This window comes from Vipera berus (assembly GCF_964194415.1).
Source record: "Vipera berus genome assembly, chromosome: 1".
Taxonomy (NCBI): domain Eukaryota; kingdom Metazoa; phylum Chordata; class Lepidosauria; order Squamata; family Viperidae; genus Vipera; species Vipera berus.
This window is the reverse complement of record NC_138202.1, coordinates 133,193,205-133,215,843: the sequence shown is the minus strand read 5'-3', so window position 1 is coordinate 133,215,843 and position 22,639 is coordinate 133,193,205. Positions and strand designations below refer to the sequence as shown.

The 22,639-nt window shown below is 41.3% G+C and overlaps 2 protein-coding genes across 2 annotated transcripts in view; both read right to left on the bottom strand.

Moving 5' to 3' along the window:
• LOC308668260 (glycerol-3-phosphate dehydrogenase 1-like protein) overlaps window positions 1-4,769 on the bottom strand; it is a 28,134-nt gene extending 23,365 nt beyond the window's left edge. The window contains exon 1 of the mRNA XM_081328038.1: window positions 4,532-4,769. Coding sequence (XP_081184164.1) covers window positions 4,532-4,572 — 41 coding nt within the window. The 5' untranslated portion in view covers window positions 4,573-4,769. The remainder of the gene's footprint in view (window positions 1-4,531) is intronic.
• LOC308668250 (uncharacterized protein) overlaps window positions 3,885-22,639 on the bottom strand; it is a 281,434-nt gene continuing 262,679 nt past the window's right edge. Inside the window, exon 2 of the mRNA XM_081328028.1 lies at window positions 3,885-4,271. The gene's annotated coding sequence lies outside the window, so the exon portion shown is untranslated. The remainder of the gene's footprint in view (window positions 4,272-22,639) is intronic.

Genomic DNA, 22,639 nt, shown 5'->3' with positions numbered 1-22,639 from the left:
ATTGAAACCACTTTGATACAAAAAGATTGTTGGTCAAAGTCTCTCAGAAATGAGGAGTGTGAACTTACAAAGTTGGAAATGCTGACAGGGCTCATGGGGTGAGCTTCATGAGATCATGTCCTTCTGAGCAGAGGAAATAGAAGGACACCAAGTTTTTGGAACTGAGGAAGAGAAACTAAACTTCAAGCTCTATGCACCAATTTATTATGTCTTGGAATCGGAACCATATTTCTTTAACCAGCAAAATTTATGTTAGAGTGCATAGCTGAGTAATCTTTTCAAAAACGTTGTAAAAAAACAACAACAACCCTGTCTTGCACAAAGACACCTGCACATGTTTCTCAATAGCTGTTCTCTTGTTAAAAAGGTACAATATGCAAAGTTCGTGATCTTTATACAAGATTAGCTATTTCATATTCAGAAACAGTTGCTGGTTGACTCTAGTATTCCTGCCAATTATTTAACCATGAAGCAATGTATAAATATTGGCTATTAAACTCGACATCAGATTCATTTTTAACTAATTCATTATCCCTGATAATGAATTATCAGGCATGATCTTTCCATGCCACATTATTTTTTTCTTTGGGGTGGTGGTGGTGAGAATCAGGAGACCAGGGTTAAAAGCTCCTAGAACAGTTCAATGCAGCTCACAAAACATCCACTTGTTGGTATATTATTACAATCGGCCTGAGTCGATCCACTGTAGGATGAAGAGCCTGCATTGAAGGTTTTGGGCTGTAATCTATTATGCTGGTTCCAGTGCAGTTTAATAGATTGTTGATGACTTCTCAGGTTAGGCTGAGGAAGAGTGACTGGCCCAAAGTCATCAAGCTAGCTTCCATGCTTATGTAGGACTAGGATCAGGTTGACCCAACTTCATCATTGCACTACCTTGGTTCTTAAGCTTTTATATATTACTGGAAAAGTTCAGATTGTTCCCTAAAGACAAGATAATAAAAGCCACAGAGTTTCATATGCTAATTTTCAAGGGCAAGCCACCAATTTGTGCCTGGATAATGCAATTTGAAAAAAATCTTTTGAAACTGAGTAGCTGATGGCAGTGATACCTGAGCAGACAAAGGAAAGTCTTTAGTAAGGTAAAGGTAAAGGTAAAGGTTCCCCTGCACATGCGTGCTAGTCGTTTCCAACTCTAGGGGCCGGTGCTCATCTCCGTTTCAAAGCTGAAAAGCCAGCGCTTGTCCGAGCACGTCTCCGTGGTCATGTGGCCAGCATGACTAGACGCCAAAGGCACACGGAACGCTGTTACCTTCCCACCGTAGTGATCCCTATTTTTCTACTTGCATTTTTACGTGCTTTCGAACTGCTAGGTTGGCAGAAGCTGGGACAAGTAACAGGCGCTCACTCTGTTACGCGGCACTTGGGATTCGACACGCCAAACTGCCGATCTTCTGATCGACAAGCTCAGCGTCCTAACCCACTAAGCCACCACATCCCTTGAGTCTTTAGTACTTTACCAAATTTGGAGCGCTTGGGAGTTTTATTAAAATAGCTTAAGACTATTAGAAATCTAAGGCGCTTATTAATGCATCTTCTTTTTTAAAAAAAACAAACAAACACCAAAATTGGGTCCCAAGATGATTCAATGGTTTCTGCTGAACAAATCGGCTAGAGACAGTATGTGAATCTATGGCCACAGACCACTCAATGCTGTGTTTAAATGTACAGACACATTTTTAAAAGTACATTCCAGAATTTAGTTTTAGTAGATGACAGCACCTGCTTGGTGCTATATGGACTTGGAAGCGAAGCACAGCTAGGCCTGGCCAATGCTTGGAGATTGTAGGGAAATTGCATCATTGCGTTAATGAAGTTGTTCGACTCAAGGGAGAACTTGTCTTTACTTTCCTAGAATCTAATCACTTCTGCACACCTGAGGATTGTGCAAAGATTCTCAGTAGTTCCCTTCATTGTTACTGATGACCTCAGTGATAAACAGTGTGTTTCTGTCATTCAGGAAACTTTTAAAAATCTTCTAAAATGGATCTTGTCTGCTGTACCAAGGGATTGCCAGCTTTAGAGGTTTCACTGACGGCCTCTTCAGTTTGTACTGAAATCTGCTTCTAAGAGAAAAGACCCAAAGAAGGAAGAAGGAAGCTTTGCAGCTGGTATCACTATCGAGACTGGAAGAACATGGAGCAGGTAAACTGGAGGAAACTGGAATATGCTATCATCAGATCAAGAAATTCTATCAACTGCTGGGCAAAAGCCTTTGGCCACCCGTAATGCATACAGTTCAAGACTGAATAAGTCATTCAAGCAAAACAATGCTTCCTTCAGAATGTGGATTTCTGGGAGAATAGCCAAACTGGATGTCTGGTTAACAAAGCTGTTCTGTTGCATAATAGAAATGTAAAGCTTTAAATAAACTGAACGATGATTAACAGAGACTATTCATGAAACAAGCAGGGTGGGGTACTGAAGAGAAAAATGGATTTGATCAGCATAAACATTGTTAGAGTCTCAGCTTGTAAATCAGGTATTATAATCTGAACATATACAATAAGTGTCAACCCAGGGGAGTTTGTTGCCTGGGACAGAAAAGTGTATAATCAAGTCATTTTAGGACCTGGAATTTGAGCCAACAAGCAGATATCAGAGAAAGGTGCCTCGCTCTGTCTAATGCTAGAACTCCTCTATTATTTTTCTATTAAGATGCTAACTTCAAAAGCTCACTTTAAGAATTAACCAGTAAGGTTATAAAGAAATAAATGATATAAATCGTGGCTGACAATAATCCACTTAGCCCCCTCCAAAACAAATCAACCATATCCCTCCTAATCCTTTTTTGAAGTAAGACATACTTCTGGATTCAGAAGCTAGGAAAGCTTGGGCCTGGTTAATATTTAGGAGACTTAGATTATGGATACTAGTACAGTCCATTTTTTTCTTATTTTATTTCATCCTTGCCTGTCCTTTTTAAAAAAATTGTAAATTAAATTGTAAATTTTCAGTTGCTTGGATTCCCCCCCATGTATTTCTAGATGAATAGCACTGTTAATCCAAAACAGAACCAATGTTTCCTTCGCCTACATAAATCATGTGGACTGGATTGTCTTTTGCAAAAGACGTTTTATCAAAATGTTGTTATGACTAGACAGCTAAGATTGCATTCCAGTTCCCTCTGGGTTTCTCTTTAAATTCTTTAAGAATATATTTGATGTATTATCTGGTATACAATTCCAATCCTTGCAAACACCTAAAGAGGAAATCTAATATTTATCTCTATCTAGTGTCTTTATGTATCATTACCATATATATCATTATACTGAATTTCCAGTTCATTGTGATCTTGTGTCAAATACTTCTTTTTCAGTTTCACTCAATTCATGTGATTATTGAATTTACAAAATTATGAAGAAATGAGAGAAGTCCTTGAATTTTTTTTTTGAAGGAAAAGTGGACACTACTATATATTTTAATGAAATATTCCAAAATAGGTTTAAAAACCCCATGCTGATCACCAGGCTAGAAAGAACATTTATTTCCTGAGTGCCCTGTTTTGGGGAATAGTAGATAAAGGGTATTCAAAGAATAATTTAACTATCAGAAGTCTTGGAATATCTTAAAAACCAAAACGTGCAGCGGCAGAAGCCTTCATGAACCTCAGTGCGAGTGGGTGAGAATGTGTGAATCCTCAAAATAAAATATTTCAAGTGGCTGCAATTTCTAAGTTAGCTAATACCTCACTCTACTTCCTACATTTCATTTCCCCCTCAGTTCCCTATTTCCTCCTCCCCCCCAAAGACAGGTGTCAGTCATCCTGTCCAGGAAAGCAGAGGCCTTAATAAATGTATAACCTAAGACGCCACAAAACACGGGTGATTTTACTACAACAGACCCTCCTTGGACCCCGCAGGAGGCTGTCCAAACGCTACTCCTACGTGGTAACTGGCGGGGGGGGCGGGGGGGGGCAGCGGCCAGGAGAATTGTAGGGAGGGTGTCGCTATTTTCTCAGCTGTGTAATGATACCAGGGGAGACCGGCGCTTCCTGACGACTGAACGGTCTGACCAAGAACTGGCCGCCTACAAAACTTGCGACTCCCTTTAAAAAAAAAAAAGATACCATCGTCGTTCCCTCCGATCTGCTGACAGGGACGCTGGGATCACTTCTCGCTCTTCGAGAAGGTAAAATGAGGACCCAGATTGTTGGGGGCAATTAAGCTGACTTTGTAATAATGCCGCTTGGGGTGTGTGTGAAAGCCCTAATAAGCAGGCATATACATCGAATGAAGGCTACTACTGCTAAGCTTGTAAGCCGCCCTGAGTCTTCGGAGAAGGGCGGGATATAAATGGGATTAAAATAAAATAAAAATTAAAAATAAAGAGACCAGGGGCGATCCTTCTCCGCCGTGTCCCCGTCCCCCCCCCCCCGCACACACCGGAAAACCTCAAGCTGAGCTCCCTGGAAGTGGCAAACGCAGGTGGAGCGGGGAGGGGGGTTTCTCAACAGGTCTGTCCCCTTGCCCTCCCCCACCCCCACCCCTTCCCCGGCGTCCGTAATCCTCACCAGTTGCCGGATCCGATAATGCAGACCTTCAGAGGCGGCATGGTGGCGGAGGTGGTGGTGGCGGCGGCGGCGGCTGATGGTCCGCGGTTGGGATCTCTCGGAGAGCCGCGGCTGCACCGGCTCACTCAGCTTCCGAGTCGTGCGCTCCTCCGCCTGGAGCGCCTTGACGGCGGCTTTGACACCCGCCCACCTGGAAGCCGCGCCCGCCGCCTGGTCCCGAGATCCAGCCCGCAGGGGAGGGAAGGCGGCCCTGCGGACCAACGAGAGAAGAGCGGGATCAGAGCGAGGCCCAGGGGCCGAGGCCGGAGAGGAAGGGCGGGCTCGGCCCCCGCTGGCTGCGCGCGTTGGTGTGGATGCGTGGTTGGAGCCAAGCGTTCCCACGGGTGAGATCCCGGAGGGGAAGAGGAGCAGCCGAATGGGAAAGGAGCATATAGCGGGCAAGGGGGGGGGATGGCAAATATAAAACGCGACAGAGCTGCTTGTGCCGCCTTTGGAGTTTTGTGCCTGCTGGGCAGAGGTGGCCAGAAGGTAACCAGCATGTGTGTCCATGATGTTGCCATGACGTCCAAAGAGTCTCTTCCCGTTAGGATGTGGTGGTAGTGGGGGGAGGACTCTCATTGCATCAAGAGAGCCGCAGAAGCGGTTCTTGGCTAGTTAAGGCGCTGCTGCCTTGAGCACGCCCTGGGTAAGGTAGAATGGACACACACACTCGGGGACACACACACACACACAAACACACACAGAGAGAGAGAGAGAGGGAGGGAGGGAGGGAGGGAGGGAGAGGGAGGGAGGGAGGGAGAGGGAGGGAGAGAGAGAGGGAGGGAGGGAGGGAGAGAGAGAGAGAGAGAGAGAGAGAGAGAGACTGGCAGAGCAAGAGAACGAACACCTTCCTCACTTTCTCCTCTGCACAACTGTCACTCGTGCCCGTGGCTGCGGAAGGGGCGAGAAACAGACGGGGCTGTTTCACTCCTTTCCCGGTCTGCTTTATTAGCCATTGGTTTCATGAAGGTTGGGGACTTACTGCCAGAAGTCCCTGATCTAACTTGGGATGGTGCAGTTATTTACATTGGGAGAACTGGGAGTGGAATTCACTTTTATCAAAGCAATCCTTCTGCTGCGGAAGAATGAAGGTTTAATAATGCTTTTATTGCAGTTTATATATTGCAATTTACATATTTTCATTGCAAAAATGTTTGTTCCAAAGCACCTTGACCATTCCCCAGAAATACCAGATACTTCACCCACCTTTTCTCCAAGAGTTCAAAATGAAACCCTCAAGTTATCTACTAAGTAACAAACCTCTCAGGAAGATTAGGCTGAGAGAGAGAGGAACTGTCTCAAAGACACCCAATAAGATTGGGTTGATTCCCCCAGTCCTAGTTCAACACCTTAACAATCACATTATACTGAATCATGACAGTAATATCCCAAACTGAAACATGGCAACTATGTTGAATAATTAAAATTTCTACTGTATAGCATTTCAAACCAGGGAAAGAGGAGACCATCCTTCAGTGGGTTCTCTTTTCAGCTTAAATATTCTGAAACTAGATGAAGCATCAGATTTTAAAATAAAGGAAATACCACTTTGAAAACCAAAAGGCAGCGCAAATGTAATCTCAACTATGTGTGCTAATCATTATTTGGATCTTCCGATATACATCTCTGTACACTGAACTTCGGTTCCTCGATTGCTTCTGTGTAGAAAGGCTGCGATGGGATGAGAAACACATTTGCACAACAAATGTGCCACCGGTCAGAGAATGCCGACTGGTGACCCCCAGGGGGAGGGCGTTCTCTGTGGGCGCGCCAGACCTGTGCAACCGTTTACCGGTTGAGCTCCGGATGGCTCCCAACCTCCGCTCCTTCCGACGTGATCTAAAGACCTATTTATTCGAACAAGCCGGCCTGGTCTGATGGGTTTGGGGTTTTAATTATAGATTTTAACTAATTTATTGTATCGGGCACAATTGTTTAATTTGTTTTTAATTTTTGTATCCTGTATTTTTGATATTTATTGCCCTGTACACCGCCCTGAGTCCTTCGGGAGAAGGGCGGTATATAAATCAAATAAATATAAATATAAAATATAAATATATAATGATAAAATTAATCTGTCGGGTTCAGCACCCACTGGAGTTCAAACTGAGTCATTCCAAAGTAGTAAAAAAAAAAGATGAGTATTTTCTATTTAGTGAAAAATTATAGTTTTCATTTTGAGGAACTTTTTGTCTACATATCAAGTCTTGTTAAAGCAATTCAACATAGAACCTATTGTCTTATAGCAATTACATCCTATTGTCATGTTTTGCGCACGCAAAAAAAAGGCAGCGATAACCTCCCACGTGTCCTGTTTGTGATCTTCCCATGTTCACGTATGGAAAAGGAAGAGAATCAACATGGATCCTTCAGTTTAAAACAGTAAAGCAGTGCTTACATTCCGAAGCTCTGACATTTCTAAAGCAACAAAGCAGTTTGTAATTAAACTTTAAATCTGTGAAATTTTAAAACACCGGTATTTTTCCTCCTGTTCTCTTGCAAGTACAGGGTCTGGTTTTTTTTCAGATCAGCCAAGCCCTGATCTATTGATCACAATAGGAATTGACTGACAGGCTTGTCTTCAAAGCCTAATGTGGGCTGAGTGAGTGTGATTGCATAAGGTGGGACTAGAACTCACAGTCTCCTGGTTTTTAGCCTGTGCCTTATCCACCAAACCAGACTGTCTCCCTAACACTGGAAGACACCAGTATCAGCCTATGATAAGTTGCTGACAAGGTCATTTTTCAGCTGAAGCTACAACACATTGTTTACAGCTTTTTTTGACCTTGCTTTTCCCAGTTTAGTATTCTAATTTCCAGCCTAGACAAAAGAAAGGTGGTTGATTAGGGAAGAAGAGCTCAGGATTGGGACTCAAACACTCTTCCCCTGCTTGGCATGGCCACGTCTGCGGGCAAATCCACACCACACCACCGGCCTGGAAAACTGATCCAGACTATCTGAAAACAAAACTCTGCTCATAGAGTGTTCTGCTAAAGGAAGAGAGAGATTTCTTGTTGACTTGCCCTTTCTTCTAGATTCCCATATTCCTGCTCCTGGGGATTTGTTGCCTACTCTGATTTTTCAGAGAAGCGTTTTATCTGCACCATTTGCTGACATTTTCATCATTTTCTGATTCTATTATTAAGGAAGATGAGTTTGCTGAATGAGTCATAGAGGGTGCTATGACACCAACAGATAATTAGCCTGTGAGAGTGCAGAAGCTGCTGTTTCTTGAATCCCACTGATGAGGACAGGCTATCTGTGATAAAGAACCTGTAAAAGGAATTGAGAATCAGGGCAAAGGACACAAAATGTTGAAATTAGAATTCATCAATTAGCTTGAACACCAGCCACATTGACCTCATTTTTCTGCTTCTCTTATTTTCATATTTCCCATATCAACAAAAAAAAGAAAGAAAGAAAAAAAATGTTATTTTAATTCTAAATCATATCTTTCATTATAAAAATTTAATCGTATCTAAAGGTCAACCGTTCTTTTAGTCTTATTCAAATAAGTATTTGAACATATAATGCCCTCTCTAAAAGGTCAAATCTTCTGTTTTTTAAATCTAACTCTTTCTTTCTTTGCCAAGTAGCTTTCCAAGGCAGGGCAATTAAGTTGCCCAGAAATTTTCTTTCTATTTTTGTGAAATTTGCTTGGCCATAAGGAAGACAATTTAGGTATTTTGGGGGGAGAATTCTGCCCATTTATATTCCTTAAACAACTCCCAGTTTCCTTCTCCCTCAGTTTCTCTTTTCATTCCTTGTCTCCCAAATTGTGGCATTTTCCCTAACAGCTCTATATTCCAAATCTTCTTCCTTGCCATCAGATGTATTTTGCAGACCTAAGGGGTAAAGGGTCTTTTGCATTTTCATTGTTATCGCTAAATGTTGCAGTATTTTGTTTGTATATGGTTGTTTATATTTCCCTTATTTTAACTCTTCCATCTCTAAATCAGTTTCCTCTACTTCGTCTTCTAGTTTCTGGTTTGTTTGTTCATACTTTGAAGTCGTTGCCTGGGAGTTTCTAGTTGTAGATTTAATTTGGAGATTTGCTCATTTATAGTATCTAAATTGTTTTTCGTCTCATTATGTTTTTTATGCCCTCTTTGTATGCAAAAATTGTTTGGTGAATTAGTTATAGCATAGAGTATATTTCCTTCTGAAAGGTGTTTGTTTTTTCTTGAGGCATTATTCCTGGAGATCTTCTAGTATCACCAGTCTCAGTAAGAGTAGATCAAAGTTTCATCTAGTTTTCTGGCCTTTATGTGTAGCCTTTATAATCCAATAGATTCCAAAGTATAGGTTCAGTCCTGAAAACAATATTTTATAGTGATGCTTTGTCTCAAGTACCCAAAAATTGTCAGTCAGGCAACGTTGTAATCCACAATGTTTGAAGTGTTCAAAATGTTCAACCTCTCTGAAAACAGCTCAAGAGTTTCTCCCAGCCAGGCGTAGTCCAAGGTCAAATTTTTCTTTCTCTCCCACTAGCTCTTGAAGTTAAAAGTCCAAGCTCAGCAGGTATTTATAATCCAAGAAGGTCGGGGCGATAAGTATGCCAAAATATTTTCCTTTATTGTTAGCTGTTCTCCCAGGCTAGGAGTCACCAAGCAGCCAGGAAGCAAGTTATAGTGCTATACACAAATCCACCATTAGATGTCATTCAAAGTTAATTTTCCACTCTTAAAAGAAAGAATTGATTTCTTATATTTTGCCTCAATGTTTTTTTTCAAAGAGAAAATCTTAGTTCTCAAATTTATCAAAGCTATAGCTTTATGTTACTTCCACTTCAGTATTGTATGTTTCCCCCATAAAATTAAAACACCGCTTCTGCTCACATTCAGAGGTTTTTAGCTTCTTGGGAGCCTTTTCCAGGAAATTTGGTTGTAAAACAGTAAAGAAAGGATCAATATTCTCACCCAGTTCCAAACATGCTGCTTACGATGTGCTATTTGGTGCTTTTTTTCTTCAGTTGTCATCAGCTAATGACCGGCCACAGGAATGTAGCCATTTTTCCCCCTGCCATTTTGGAGGCTTTTCTTCGGATCGAATGAAAAGACCGCCATCTCTTTGTGATCAATGAGGTACTCCTCCTCTTCATAGCCTCTTCGGGGCAACTTTAGGCCCTTTTTAGGACCCCCAGCAGGGCAAAATCAGACGCAGATGGCAGATCCCTGCCTTCCTGCATCCATGCCAATGCAAAACCAGAGGTCAATAATAATAATGCATTCTGTTGGAATACTTGGCTTGGCCTGATATCACAGAATCCCCAAGTATTAAGTTGGGCTGACCTCTTTAGTATCTAAGTCCCAACTGAGGCATCCAGATGCTCTCACCTGCCAAATCCGTGTTCTCTCTCTATCAAATTAAAGTTGCCAGCTAAGGAATCCAAACTCTGTTTCCAACAGTGGCTAGAATTTTAAGTTCCAGAAGTGGTTACAATATAAAATATATCACAATCTTAACCTGGCGACTGCAACACCGAGTAGGTGTGCAGGCTGGTGGCACTCATCAGCCCAAAGGCAGAGGTGTGCGTGGTGCACTTTTACCAGTGGTCGCTGGTGAAGGGCCCTGGCAGGCTGGCAGGGGGACACTCCGGCAGTTGCATGGAAGATCTGGGACGACTTGCCCTCTGCCAGGCAGGAGCAGCCCAGCAGGACAGCCCAGAGCAGTGCAGCCAGAAGGGAAAAGAGCCCCACGAGGGCAGCAGCATGGGCAGCCACTTGGTGACTGCACAGCACCCAATGTGGCTGAGTAATGTCCCAGCAGCAGTAGGGCTAGCAGGCAGGGCTTGGTGGAGGCTGGGGCTCACTGAGCATTTGGTTTGTTGTGGCTGCAGGCAAGTAGGCAGTTAAGATGGAGAGGTCAGGGCCGGTGGTAGCCAGTTTCACCAGTGGACACTGGTGAAGGCTCCTGGCAGGCTCCTGGCAGGAGGTCACTCTGGTGGTTGCACAGAAGATCTGGACCAGCTAACCCAGTGCCTGGTTCGGCACCCTTTCCAGACTGTGGTGTAGTTAATCCATGTCAATAAGCCTGAAACAAGCAGTTCAACTTTTATGTTTGTCCAGTGTCCATATTTCAATAATATGCCAGCAAATTAATGAGATGTTAGGATAGGATTATGTATCTCTATAGACAATAATTTGCTAAACCAAAGATGGAGTTACACAATATGCTAAACTACAAAATGTACTTTACATACAATAATGGCTGGATAATAAATCAGAACAAAATAAGTCATTTTGTGATTTAAATTGATGTGGGAATCCTGTGAAAGTGAAACTGACAAAACATATGGCAGTGTGTCAGGCTGAGGTGTCCTCTGGGCATATGTGAAAAAGGCAAGATGGTACAAACTATTGAAGTTATCTTCCGTTTATTTTGTATCACATTCATTTTTTATTTTGTATTACATTTATAATCTACCTTTATTTTCTGCAAATCAAACCAGCCTATATACAGGTAGCCCTCAAGTTACAGCAGTTCATTTAGTAACCATTCAAAGATACAACGACACTGAAAAAAGTGACTTATGACCATTTTTCACACTTATGACTGTTGCAAGATCCCCATGATCATGCGATCAAAATTCAGATTCTGGGCAACTGGTTTATATTTACGACTGTTGCTGTGTCCCAGGGTCATGTGATCATCTTTTGTGACCTTCTGACAAGCAAAGTCAATGGGGAAGCCAGATTCACTTAACAACCGTGATTCACTTAACAACTTATCAACTGCCGTGGTTCACTTAACAACTGTGGCAAGAAAGGTCATAAAATAGGGCAAAGCTTACTTAACAAATGTGTCACTTAACAACAGAAAATTGGGGCTCAATTATGGTCATATGTCGAGGACTACCTAATAGAGCTGTGGTGGCACAGTGTTTAGAATGCCATACTGCAAGCTAACTCTGCCCAGAGCCGGCAGTTCGATCCTGAGCAGCTCAAGGTTGACTCAGCCTTCCATCCTTCTGAAGTTGGTAAAATGAGGACCCAGATTGCTTGGGGCAATATGCTGACTATGTAAACTGCTTAGAGAGGGCTATAAAGCACTATGGAGCAGGATACAAGTCTAAGTGCTTTTGCTATTTGCTAATACTATTCCTAGCATCCTTAGGCAGAAAAGATGTCTAATTAGTATATAATCACTTTAAGACAAATGGACAGGTGTTTTAAAGCTGACACCACACTGGAAAACTCACAGAAGTCGTGCAAGTTCGGGAGATGTGGAGATAGAGACTTGACCCAAAAAATTGCCAAGAGTTAGACACGACTGAATGGATAATATCATCATCATTTGTCAGATAAATGAACCCACAACTTTTTACACTGTACGAATCCCATTCTTCAAACTGGGAAATCAGTGATGCTCATGTAGCGTAAAGGAGTCTCAGACTAGTCGAAGAAGGCAACAAACATTTTATCTGCTGTAGATTTCCATCCAGCAGTAATTCTTAGACCACATTACTATTCCTGCGCTCTCTCCCCTTAGTCCCAGTGTACTGTACACAGCAATTCCTATAGCACTGTGCCTTCTCAGCAGTTAATCTGCCAAATATCAAAACCACGACTGAGGCCTGGGAAATTAAGTTAGAGTGGGTGGCATATGGCAGATGTAGAGATTCAGTGTTGCCATAGGAACTGGTGTATAAAAAAATAGCAAGTAGGAGTAGTAAGAGCAAAGCTGTTTGGCAAGTACAAGAAGAAAAAACTCAACGCATTTGATGTGACTAATACAGCAATATAAGGGACAAACAAGGTTGGAATGAAAATGAATGCCTCCAACTCTATAACTTTGGTTTAAACAGACATTTTGATAAATGAAAATAAAATAAAATTTGAAATGAGCTCTTTTGCTACCTATGTTTATTTATCCCCATAATCACTCAGTACACAATTCTGTCAAAAACGGATAGGCTTCTTAATGCCATCACAAAGGAGCTCCATGCTTTGTCTCTTCAGCCAACTCCTCATGATCCTTTCCACCTGAATCAAACAAATGCCCACTAAGCCATTCCTTCAATGTTGGGAAAAGATGGAATTCGATGACACCAAGACTGAGCTGTATTGGTAAAATAGGGAGATCCAATTTTGCAATTGATGCTTGGGTAGATTATGAAGTATAAGGCCGGCACTGTCCCATTACATCAATTTGTCCTGGTGCTTCTAAACTCTGATTTAATTGGTGTTTCAAACTTTTGAATAAAGCACTCTCTTTAATCATGTTCAAGAAAAATCCACAGATATCCCAAAAAAAAACATAACCCTGAGTGTTTCCGAGGTTTGGGTTTTGAACTGTTTCTTCAGAAGCAATGCTTTGTGGTGAGCTGAGGCTTCATTTCCGAGTCATAATGGTGTATCAGCTTTGCAAGGCAGTCCAGACAAGAAGCATGCCCAGATGAACTAATTCTACTTTATTGGAAGGTTTCATTAACAGAATCTTACAAGTCTGAAAGTACATTTCTCCCCCGTTGCCTTTATAGTGCAAGAAACTAGGAAAGATCCTTTCTGTTTGCCACAATCATATTCCTGTTGCTGGTGAAACTGTCTCTTATCCAACTATTCCTCTGGTTGTGGCTCTTCCCCCTGTCTCCCAAAGTCATTCCTACATACTGTTACATACTGTGAAGAAATTTTTTACAATTCTTCTAGCTTGATAACAATTGGTGGCAAATTTCCACCCCTGGAGCTTTTATTTCTGTGTCAGCCTGAAGGAACTCATCTTGCAAATGAAACTCATGGCCTGCTGTCACAGATCATCCTTGACCACATAAATCAGCTTTCCCATTAGCCATCTGCACAGGGTTGTTTTTTTAAGTCCAGCAATGCACACTATTCATGTCAACACAGTCATCACCATAAACAAACTGTATTCTGTGGTGAATTTTAATTGGAAAGACTTCTTCGGTAGTCAAAATATATTAGGCCATAACTGTGGGTTATATCCACAATAGATGGATTCACACAGGTTGCTAAGCCATGAGTGCTTTTATATTATTTAAGCCCGATGAATGTGATTTATTGAGTTTGTCATAGCAAGTTATACAAATACAACCAATAATATTTATTCAATAAATCTTCAATAAACAAACTAAGGTAAGTTTCTATGCTGGTGTCCATCTCCAGGCTCTAATCTAATTTATTTTGAAAAAAACTGTTAATTTCCCACAATAATATATAGCGATCTGTTTATTTTTCTGTTTTCTCTTTTGATAGTATAGTTCTGGAAAATTTTAGTACTGTCTCTAACCCATCCCTTGGAGGCAAATGTCAAACATAAGTGAGCCACATTTATAACCTTACAGCTCTACCCCTCTGGTAGTTGGATGTTGTTATCAAGGAAACATTTAAATTTCTCCAAAGCACACTGAAATGCAAACCATAAAATAAACTCTTTGGCATATTAGTAGTTCAATTATTAAGTTTGCTTCATACTCTTTAATAAGAGCATGGAGTTTGTTTGTAATTCTGTAATGATGTTTGCTACTGTCTATTTTTTAAAGATTCATAGACCTGTATATCTAAATAAATGATCTGGTACAAATTAGCAATGCACATTTTAAAAGAAATTGAAGAGCTATGGGCAATATGTTACAAGCTCCAGTTTAGCATGTTGCTTACTTCAATTGGGAACCACATAGAATATGCTAAACCAGTGCTTTTCAAATTTGGCAACTTCAACTCACAACAGCCAGCATAGGAATTCCAGCAGTCTACACATTTTAAAGTTGCCAGGTTTGAAAAAGACTGTGCTAAATTGTTTACCATTTCATAAGGTTGTCATTGAATCAAGCTCAGCTTTTGATTGCTACATGGACACATCCATGTAATTTTTCTTGGCACCAATATGGTAGTGATTTGCAATTGTGTTTGTTATCAGCTTCTTAGATTACTTTTCAGCTCTGCACTTTTCCCCATGGTCTCAAATTCATGTACTAAGCGTGTCCAACTTAGCTTCGAAGATCAGCTACTGATGCCACCTACTGGGCTTTATCCTATGGTAGCTATCACTACACTAAGTGGATAATTGAGTAAATTAAAGCCAGTATTTTCAGTTTTCCTTTCTTTTCCATCGAGATACAAACTACTGTGAAATGCTCTGATGAATCATTTTATAGAAAAAACAGCGTTTTGTAAAGGTTAAGATTTGTAAAGGATTAGAAGTCTGTTGAGCTCCAGGTTAAAGTCCACTTAGTCCAGAAAACTCATTCACCGTCTTTAGACCTGTCATTTCTTCTTAGCCCAATTTCCCCACAAATCTGTAGTGAGAAAAACTGGAGCAGAAATGCTATATATTCTACTTTAAGCAGGAGTGGGCAGTTAATCTTCCCAAGGGGCCACATGAGAAATTGGGACTGTTGTAGCGGGTTGAACCAATTAGCTGAACTTAATTCTGCTCATTAATCTTATCTCTTTATAAAAAGCAGTAAATTATATGGTTTCGATTAGCTGCATCAAATTTACCGTATTTTCTGGCATATAAGATGACTTTTTAACGCATGAAAATCTTCTCGAAAGTTGGGGGTTGTCTTATACACCCAGTCGCCTTATACGCCGGAAAATAGTAAATCCTCGGGAGCAGAGACGTTAGTGGAAACAGACAAATCCGGCGCTCGAGAATGGCGAAAGACGGCCTCCTCATAAATAAACCGACCAGCCCAACCGAGGCTGAGGCTCCAGCTTACTGGCATCCTAGGGCAGCAGACCCCTTTTTTTGGGGGGGGAAGGGAGCGGGAGTCAAGCACGTGCCGAGCCGCCAGTGCTCGGCGAGCACGAGAGCTCAAGGGAGCGCGGGAAGCCAGGCGCAGGCCGACCTGACATGTTCGCGCGGAGCTGAGCTTCACCTGACCCTGGGAGTTCGACTTCAGGGCATGGTGCCGTGGCCAGACCTACAGCAACACCCGCCCGGGAAGGCACAGCTCGGGAATTGCGACAGGCAGACCGCAGCGGAAAGCTGGCGCTGGGGCTTCAGCAACCCGGGGTCGCCCCTCCGCCCTGAAGTAGAAGGCGGCCTTTTGAAAAATAAATATTATAATATGTGTGGGGTTTTTCCCCTTTATTTCTTTTTCCCCTTTCTGTATACTCCAGCGATAACTTATGCAAGTGAAAGGAGGAAAAACCCCGCGTTTGCATTTTCTTGGAAAACTTTAGAAAAGCACAGCAAAATGCAGGGGAGGGTAAACGGTCTTCTCGATCTCAGTGCCACGCAGGGCTCCTTCTGGTTTCTAGTTACTTGGAAACCTGGGGCTTTCTTTGAGGGAATCTCAAACTTGCGGCGCAGGGCTGAGCCTGTTTCTTTCACCACCACCCCCGCCCTCTGCCGCCCTTTTCATTAACTAACCTACGGAAAGAACCGCCTTCTTTCAGACCTGGTGCCTTCCCGAAGTGTTGGGCCACAATGCTCATCGCTCCTGGCCGAAACAGCCAGCGTGTGTGGCTGAAGTAGAAGGGGGCGCCAACACGAGAGGAGACGAGGTTTAGGCAAGGCAGAGCAAAGCTGATCTCGAGGCCAAAAGCTCTTGATAAACCTTCACCTAATTGAGAAGCAGCCCTGACTTCCTACTTACCCATATTTTCCGGCGTATAAGACTTTAACCCATGAAAATCATCTCAAAAGTTGGGGGTCGTCTTATACGCCCAGTCGTCTTATACGCCGGAAAATACAGTACATTTGTTACCTAATTTCCGATTGACTTCACATGGGCTGGACAGGGACAGCCGAAGGGCTGGAGGTGGCCTGGGAGCTATAAAAAGCCCAGGCTTGATCTTGAGCAGGCATGTCAAACTCACGACGTCACGTGAGGTTGTGCGACGTATCGCAACTTTTCCCCCATTGCTGGCAATGGGGTGGGCGCAGTTTTAGTATGATGCATCAGGCCCATGGGCCGGCAGTTTGACATGCCTGATCTTGAGTGTAAGAAATTAAATAACATCAGTACAGGTATTCCTTGACTTACAACAGTTCATTTGGTGACCATTCAAAGTTGCAAATGCATTGAAAAATGTGACTTATGACTGTTTCTCACATTACAACCATTGCAACATTCTCATGGTCATGTGATCAAAATTCAGACGCTTGGTGACTGACTCATATTTATAAGAGTTGCAGTGTCCCAGAGTCATGTGATCACATTTCCTGACCTTCTGACAAGCAAAGTCAATGGAAAAGCCAAATTCACTTAACAACCAGGTTACTAACTTATCAACTGCAGTGATTCAGTTAACAACTGTGGTAAGAAAGGTCATAAAATGGGGCAAAACTCACTTAACTGGATTTGCATATTATGCTAAACTGAAGACTATGTTCTCATAAACAAACTTAGTCAATGACTTGGGTTAATGAGGACATAGGTCCTGCCATCTTAGCATCATCCTATACAGCCTCCTAACTTCCACTGTGACTTAACCGGGATTCAATAGATGACTGGAATCTAGAATAACCATATTTTATAATTAGATTAAAATCTGAAACCAAACTTAGTTATTTCAGCTTCTGGGGGGAATGCTAGCAATGATGTCTGATCTCAGCCATTGCTGTTTCTTGAACTGTGTTCTGTTGAATGCCAGCATTCCCTAAATATCTTGAAGGTGTTCCATGTCCTAATTCTAAAACGAAACATAGATGTTCTGGTAGAGTTCAGCTTCATTCAGTTTCAGCAGGGAAAGAAATGCCCTATTTACTCATCAATGAAAAAGTGATGATGGCAGAGTGCTTCTTAAATCCCACATTGAGATAATGGAAAACATTATCATTAAAACTTTGGAAAACATTTATAGACAATACTACCTTTTTCTTCACTGTTATCTTTATGAAAATCTATTATCAACTCTCATTGTGGCTGAATATTAAAATAGGACAAATGCTGGAGCAACTTCCTTTAACGAATTTCACTCCAGACACTGAAGAAATATGCCATCTTAAGGAAACTTATGCAATCTATAGATTGTTAACTGATATATTAAAGGTAAGGGAAAAACTAAAGGTAAGGGAAAATTAACATTAATACTATATATCCCATTAGTGTTTTATTGCCTTGAAAAAATTAACACTGACTCTGTTAGGTATATTATTACCCTGCTGAGTATTCTGGAAACAAAAAATACTTTATTGTTGTGTATTATAAAGAAAGAATGTGATTTTGGACCTTACAAAGAATAATGAGATTTACTTCTATTGTGTATTATCTTGGACCTTACAAAGAATAATGAGATTTATTTTGCCTTCTACAAGAAATTTGAAGCTGTGGTGGCGCAGTGGTTAGAATGCAGTATTACAGGCTAATTCTGCTGACTGCCAACTGCCAGCAGTTTGGCAGTTCGAGTCTCACCGGCTTGAGGTTGACCCATTCTTCCATCCTTCTGAGGTCGGTAAAATGAGGACCCAGATTGTTGGGGGCAATAGGCTGACTCTATAAGTTGCTTAGAGAGGGTTGTAAAGCACTACAAAGTGGTATATAAGTCTAAGTGCTCTTGCTATTAAAATAGCAGACTTAGGATCCTTTCCAAGTTTTTGTACTGGATGTTGTTAGCTGCTCTGTGTTTAACAAACTGCTACCCTGGCCCTAGCAGCCATTTATGTGTATGTGTGTGTATATCATTGTTGATTCATGGCAGCTACCTGGATAAGTCTCTGCAATTCTTGAAAAGGATTATCAGAATTGGCTTGCTCTTGCCTGCTTCCCAGGGCTGAAGGAGAATAACTGGTGCAAAAGTACCAAGTTGGCTTCATGCAGTGGTGGGATTCAAATACGTGAACAACCGGTTCTGTGTGTGGTTGCTGCTTCCGGAAGTCCATTCAGGGCTTGGGCAACAAAAAATTAGCTACTGGTTCTGCTGAACTGGTACGAACTGGCTGAATCCCATCAGTGGCTTCATGTCTTTGGTAAAACTAGTTTCCCAGTCTCTACTCTGGTACAATAGGAGGGTCCATCTGTGTTTCCAGCATTTTTATCCAAATCTGTGACTTTTTTATTATCTATCAAACGTGTGTTCTACAAATAGGACTTTCTACAGCATAAATTGCTTTACACATATTTCATAGTTATCGGGGAGGGGGGAAGAGTCCAACTGCAAATCAAAAGATGACAAAGCCAAAAATGAAAACATGAGTCATGTCTTCAAGTCTTGTTGAATGTGCAAAAATCAGTGTGCCCAATGCAGTGTGGTCTACATATTGTACTACTTGTAGTCTGCAATACAATGAACAGCATAGTGGGTAATCTGATATGTACAAATGCATGCAAATGTCATTCTCAATATGAGAGAGGCACTTTTATATACTAATAGTTTTAGGAAACTCCTGTGCAAAATCATTTTTGCCATTGAATTTGCAATGTTCTCCAATTATATCTGAGGTTGGTGGCCAAATAGTTATTTTTATTTGCAAATGCCCTTTTCACCCATTTCTCAGAAGTGTCGTGCCTCATGTTAGAAAATCTCCCAATTGTCTCACGCTTATTTTCCTAACTTTTAAATAAATCTTGAGTCTTCCATCTTTATTACAGCAGATGTACAGGGAAAGAAGATACCTTACTCTCAATTTTGTTTCCTAATCTGGATCAATCCTAATGTACGGTAAGTTTCCAGTTCATAAAAGAAAAGTATCTGCACTGTAAATTTGTATCTGTAGCTCCTCAATGCATGGTGAGTGGGAGTACTCCTAAGCCCCTTAAATAAGTGTAATACATTTGAGGCTTCCTTAGGCCTCAAAGCTGCATGCAAGTTCTTGAGAATCTTAATATTTGACTTGCAGAGCTTCCTCTGTTCCAAGGGCATTATAATAAGGTAAAATATTAAAATCCCGAAAAGCTGTCTAGGTTTCTACCTATTCCATCTTATACTAAACAAAATCAAGCCAAGGTTATTTTGAGTTTCGTTGTTATGCTTTACTCTTCCCTAAAAGGAGATAATCTTTTTTAGAAACCATTCTAGAAAGGGTACCCGTTATCAGGTGCCCATTCTTCCTCTATATCAAGATCAGCTAAATCCCTTTCTTGACATTATTACTTCGTTAAATTATGGAAATTCCATCAGGCATGCCATGATGCAAATGACCTAAGGTACATGATTCATCTCCTATGTGTGATTATACAATAACAGGTGAGGACACTGCTCCTACCCAAGACATTTTGGCCCTAAGGTAAAGGTAAAGGTTCCCCCGCACATGCGTGCTAGTCGTTTTCCAACTCTAGGGGCCGGTGCTCATCTCCGTTTCAAAGCCGAAGAGCCAGCGCTTGTCCGAGGACGTCTCCGTGGTCATGTGGCCGGCATGACTAGACGCTAAAGGCGCACAGAACGCTGTTACCTTCCTACCGTAGTGGTCCCTATTTTTCTACTTGCATTTTTACGTGCTTTCGAACTGCTAGGTTGGCAGAAGCTGGGACGAGTAACAGGCACTCACTCTGTTACACGGCACTCGGGATTTGACCCACCAAACTGTCAATCTTCTGATCGACAAGCTCAGCGTCCTAACCCACTGAGCCACCACGTCCCTTTTATTTTGGCCCTAGCAACCTCCACACTTTGGACCATGCTTTCTGCTGCTTTGTGGCCAAAAGCACCTTGATATACAGGCTTCCTGGCTATGCTTGCTTATTTTCACCAAGAGGCAGCAGTGATGAGCTAGCTCTCCCAGTAATACCATATGGAAGTGTCACCTTTCACAGTGCTGCTGCTGAGACCGTTAGAGACAGAGAGATTGTCTCTAACTAGAGATTGCTCTAGCCATTTTTTAAAATTTCCCAGAAATTTCACTAGATTCTGAATTTATGGGCAGAATATTCAAATAAGAGTACCTTTCCAGGAAAAAAACCAGAATTAGGTAACTTCATCCTCGTATGAGGCATTTTGTTTCTTGGTACCTACAAAAGCCTACTGTAAACTCTCTAAAGACTCAAAATTTTGTCCACTCGGAGAGCCAAAATAATTTTTAAAAATGCAACTCTATCAGCAAAACAAAACAAATGCCCCCACACCCAAAGCCTTGTATATGGCTGACGTAGGATACTGTGAACATCACCATAGTAACCTAGGATTTGTTTTTATTATATTATTATTCTTTTGAATTTGTATTGATTGCTGTCAACTGCCTGGACATGTCTTAACAATATTTCATAAATAGTTTGCCATTGTCCTCTTCCTAGAGCTGACAAATGGCTTCATGCCTTAAGGTAGCAGGAGAACCCAAATCTCCCAGCCTGGTGTCTTAACCAATATACTAAACTGGCTGTCTAACTAGGAATAAGGTTCATTAAATTTGTACTTCATCTAATTTATAGTTGACCTTAAACCTTTAGCTATTAATTAGAAATACCTTGCCATGAGTTGAAGAAAACTATCTCAGATCTTTTTCTTGTGTACTTGTTTTAATTTATACCATTTATGTTTACTAATCACATAAATGAGCAAGACATGAATTTGGAATCAACAAGTGACCTCACTTTTAATTTCTGTTTAGTGTTAACTAGTAACTGGGTGAACATGTGCGTAATTACTGAACACTTCTCTAATTGTGGTGGTCCAAGTCATTGACAGTTGAAAGTCTTGAACTATATAGCTAAAACCTACGGGCAGAATGAAATAATTTAATCGCATGAGAAAAGAATTTGATAATATTTACTTGGCTTAGATGTAAAACAGGCTCAACAGAAATAGTAATAAATCCTTATGACAGATCAGACAGGTTTGTCTTGTTATAAAATACGTTATTTTTCCTTGGTTCCACCTAGGAAAGCTCTTAATTTCAATCTGCATCCTAGTAGTTCCCTTCTTATTAAATACACTAGTATTTTTAGTATGTCTATTACCATAATTATATAGTAAGCTTTCATAGTAGATTAGATCAGGGGTGTCAAACTGCCGGCCTGCAGGCTGGATGCGTCATGGCGAAACTGCGCCCACCCCATTGCCAGCAATGGAAAAAAAGCCGCGATACATTGCGACACATCATTTGACATCGCACGTTTGACACCCCTGGAGTAGATAATCAAACTCTTAATGAAATTCCCGGCTATAGCTACTCCTGTAGCTCCTATAGGAGCTATACTCCTATACCTACTCCTATAATAATTTTTATTCAGAAGAGGCCAATTATGGCTGACATAATTTAGCACTACTGAAGTCTGATATAGTGATATCTGAATTATTGAAGCAATGTAAAAAATAAACCATGGAGGCATATAAAAACAGTACTTACTTTCTTTAAAATACGTGCTTGCAAGTAAATGTATTATTCATTTATTTTGTTTGATATAAATGTGCATTAACAAATGAAACACAGTATAAGCCAACAAATAAATAAGACAGCATGTAAAGCACTCTAAATAGAAAAGGCAGCATAAAAAGATAATGAGGAAATAGTTCCAGAATTTGGCCAAGTATTATAAACAGGAAGAATTCCACTTGGAAGCAGCCACAACAGGGATCAAAAGCAGTGTTGTGGTGAATGTCTGAACAGGGAACATAAGAAAATTAGCTTCGTTAATAAATACCGGCTGAGTTTATACATTGCATGGAACCTTATTTATCATATTTTAATGCAATGTATTCTGGATAAACATAACTCCTTTTGGTGAAGGTGGATATGGGGCCAGTTCAGGAAAGGAGCTGTGGGGGAAAACAACTCTGATAGCAATGTAGCACATCTTCTATTGATACTTCTATTGCCTGCATAAAGAAATTTCCACTATCGTAGCAAGCTTCGACAGGGTGTTTTCATTAGCCCAGGGGTAGGCAACCTAGGCTCTTTTATGACTCAAGGACTTCAACTCCCAGAATTCCTGAGTTAGCTATGCTGACTCAGGAATTCTGGGAGTTGAAGTCCATGAGTCATAAAAGAGCCTAGGTTGCCTACCCCTGTATTAGCCCATAATGCGGCACCTGAAACTGTGGGAAGCCTTGCATTCACCCACTCCCTGCATTTGGTTCGCAATCTTTGCCAAACGGGTACAGGCAGAAAGCATGTTTCCTTCCACCTGACGGTTTTAAGAGAAGGGGAAATGTAGGGAATGCTTTAAAAAAGGTAGAATTGGGGGTATTTAGAGAGCATGATATTCTATGTGCTCTGTGGGCT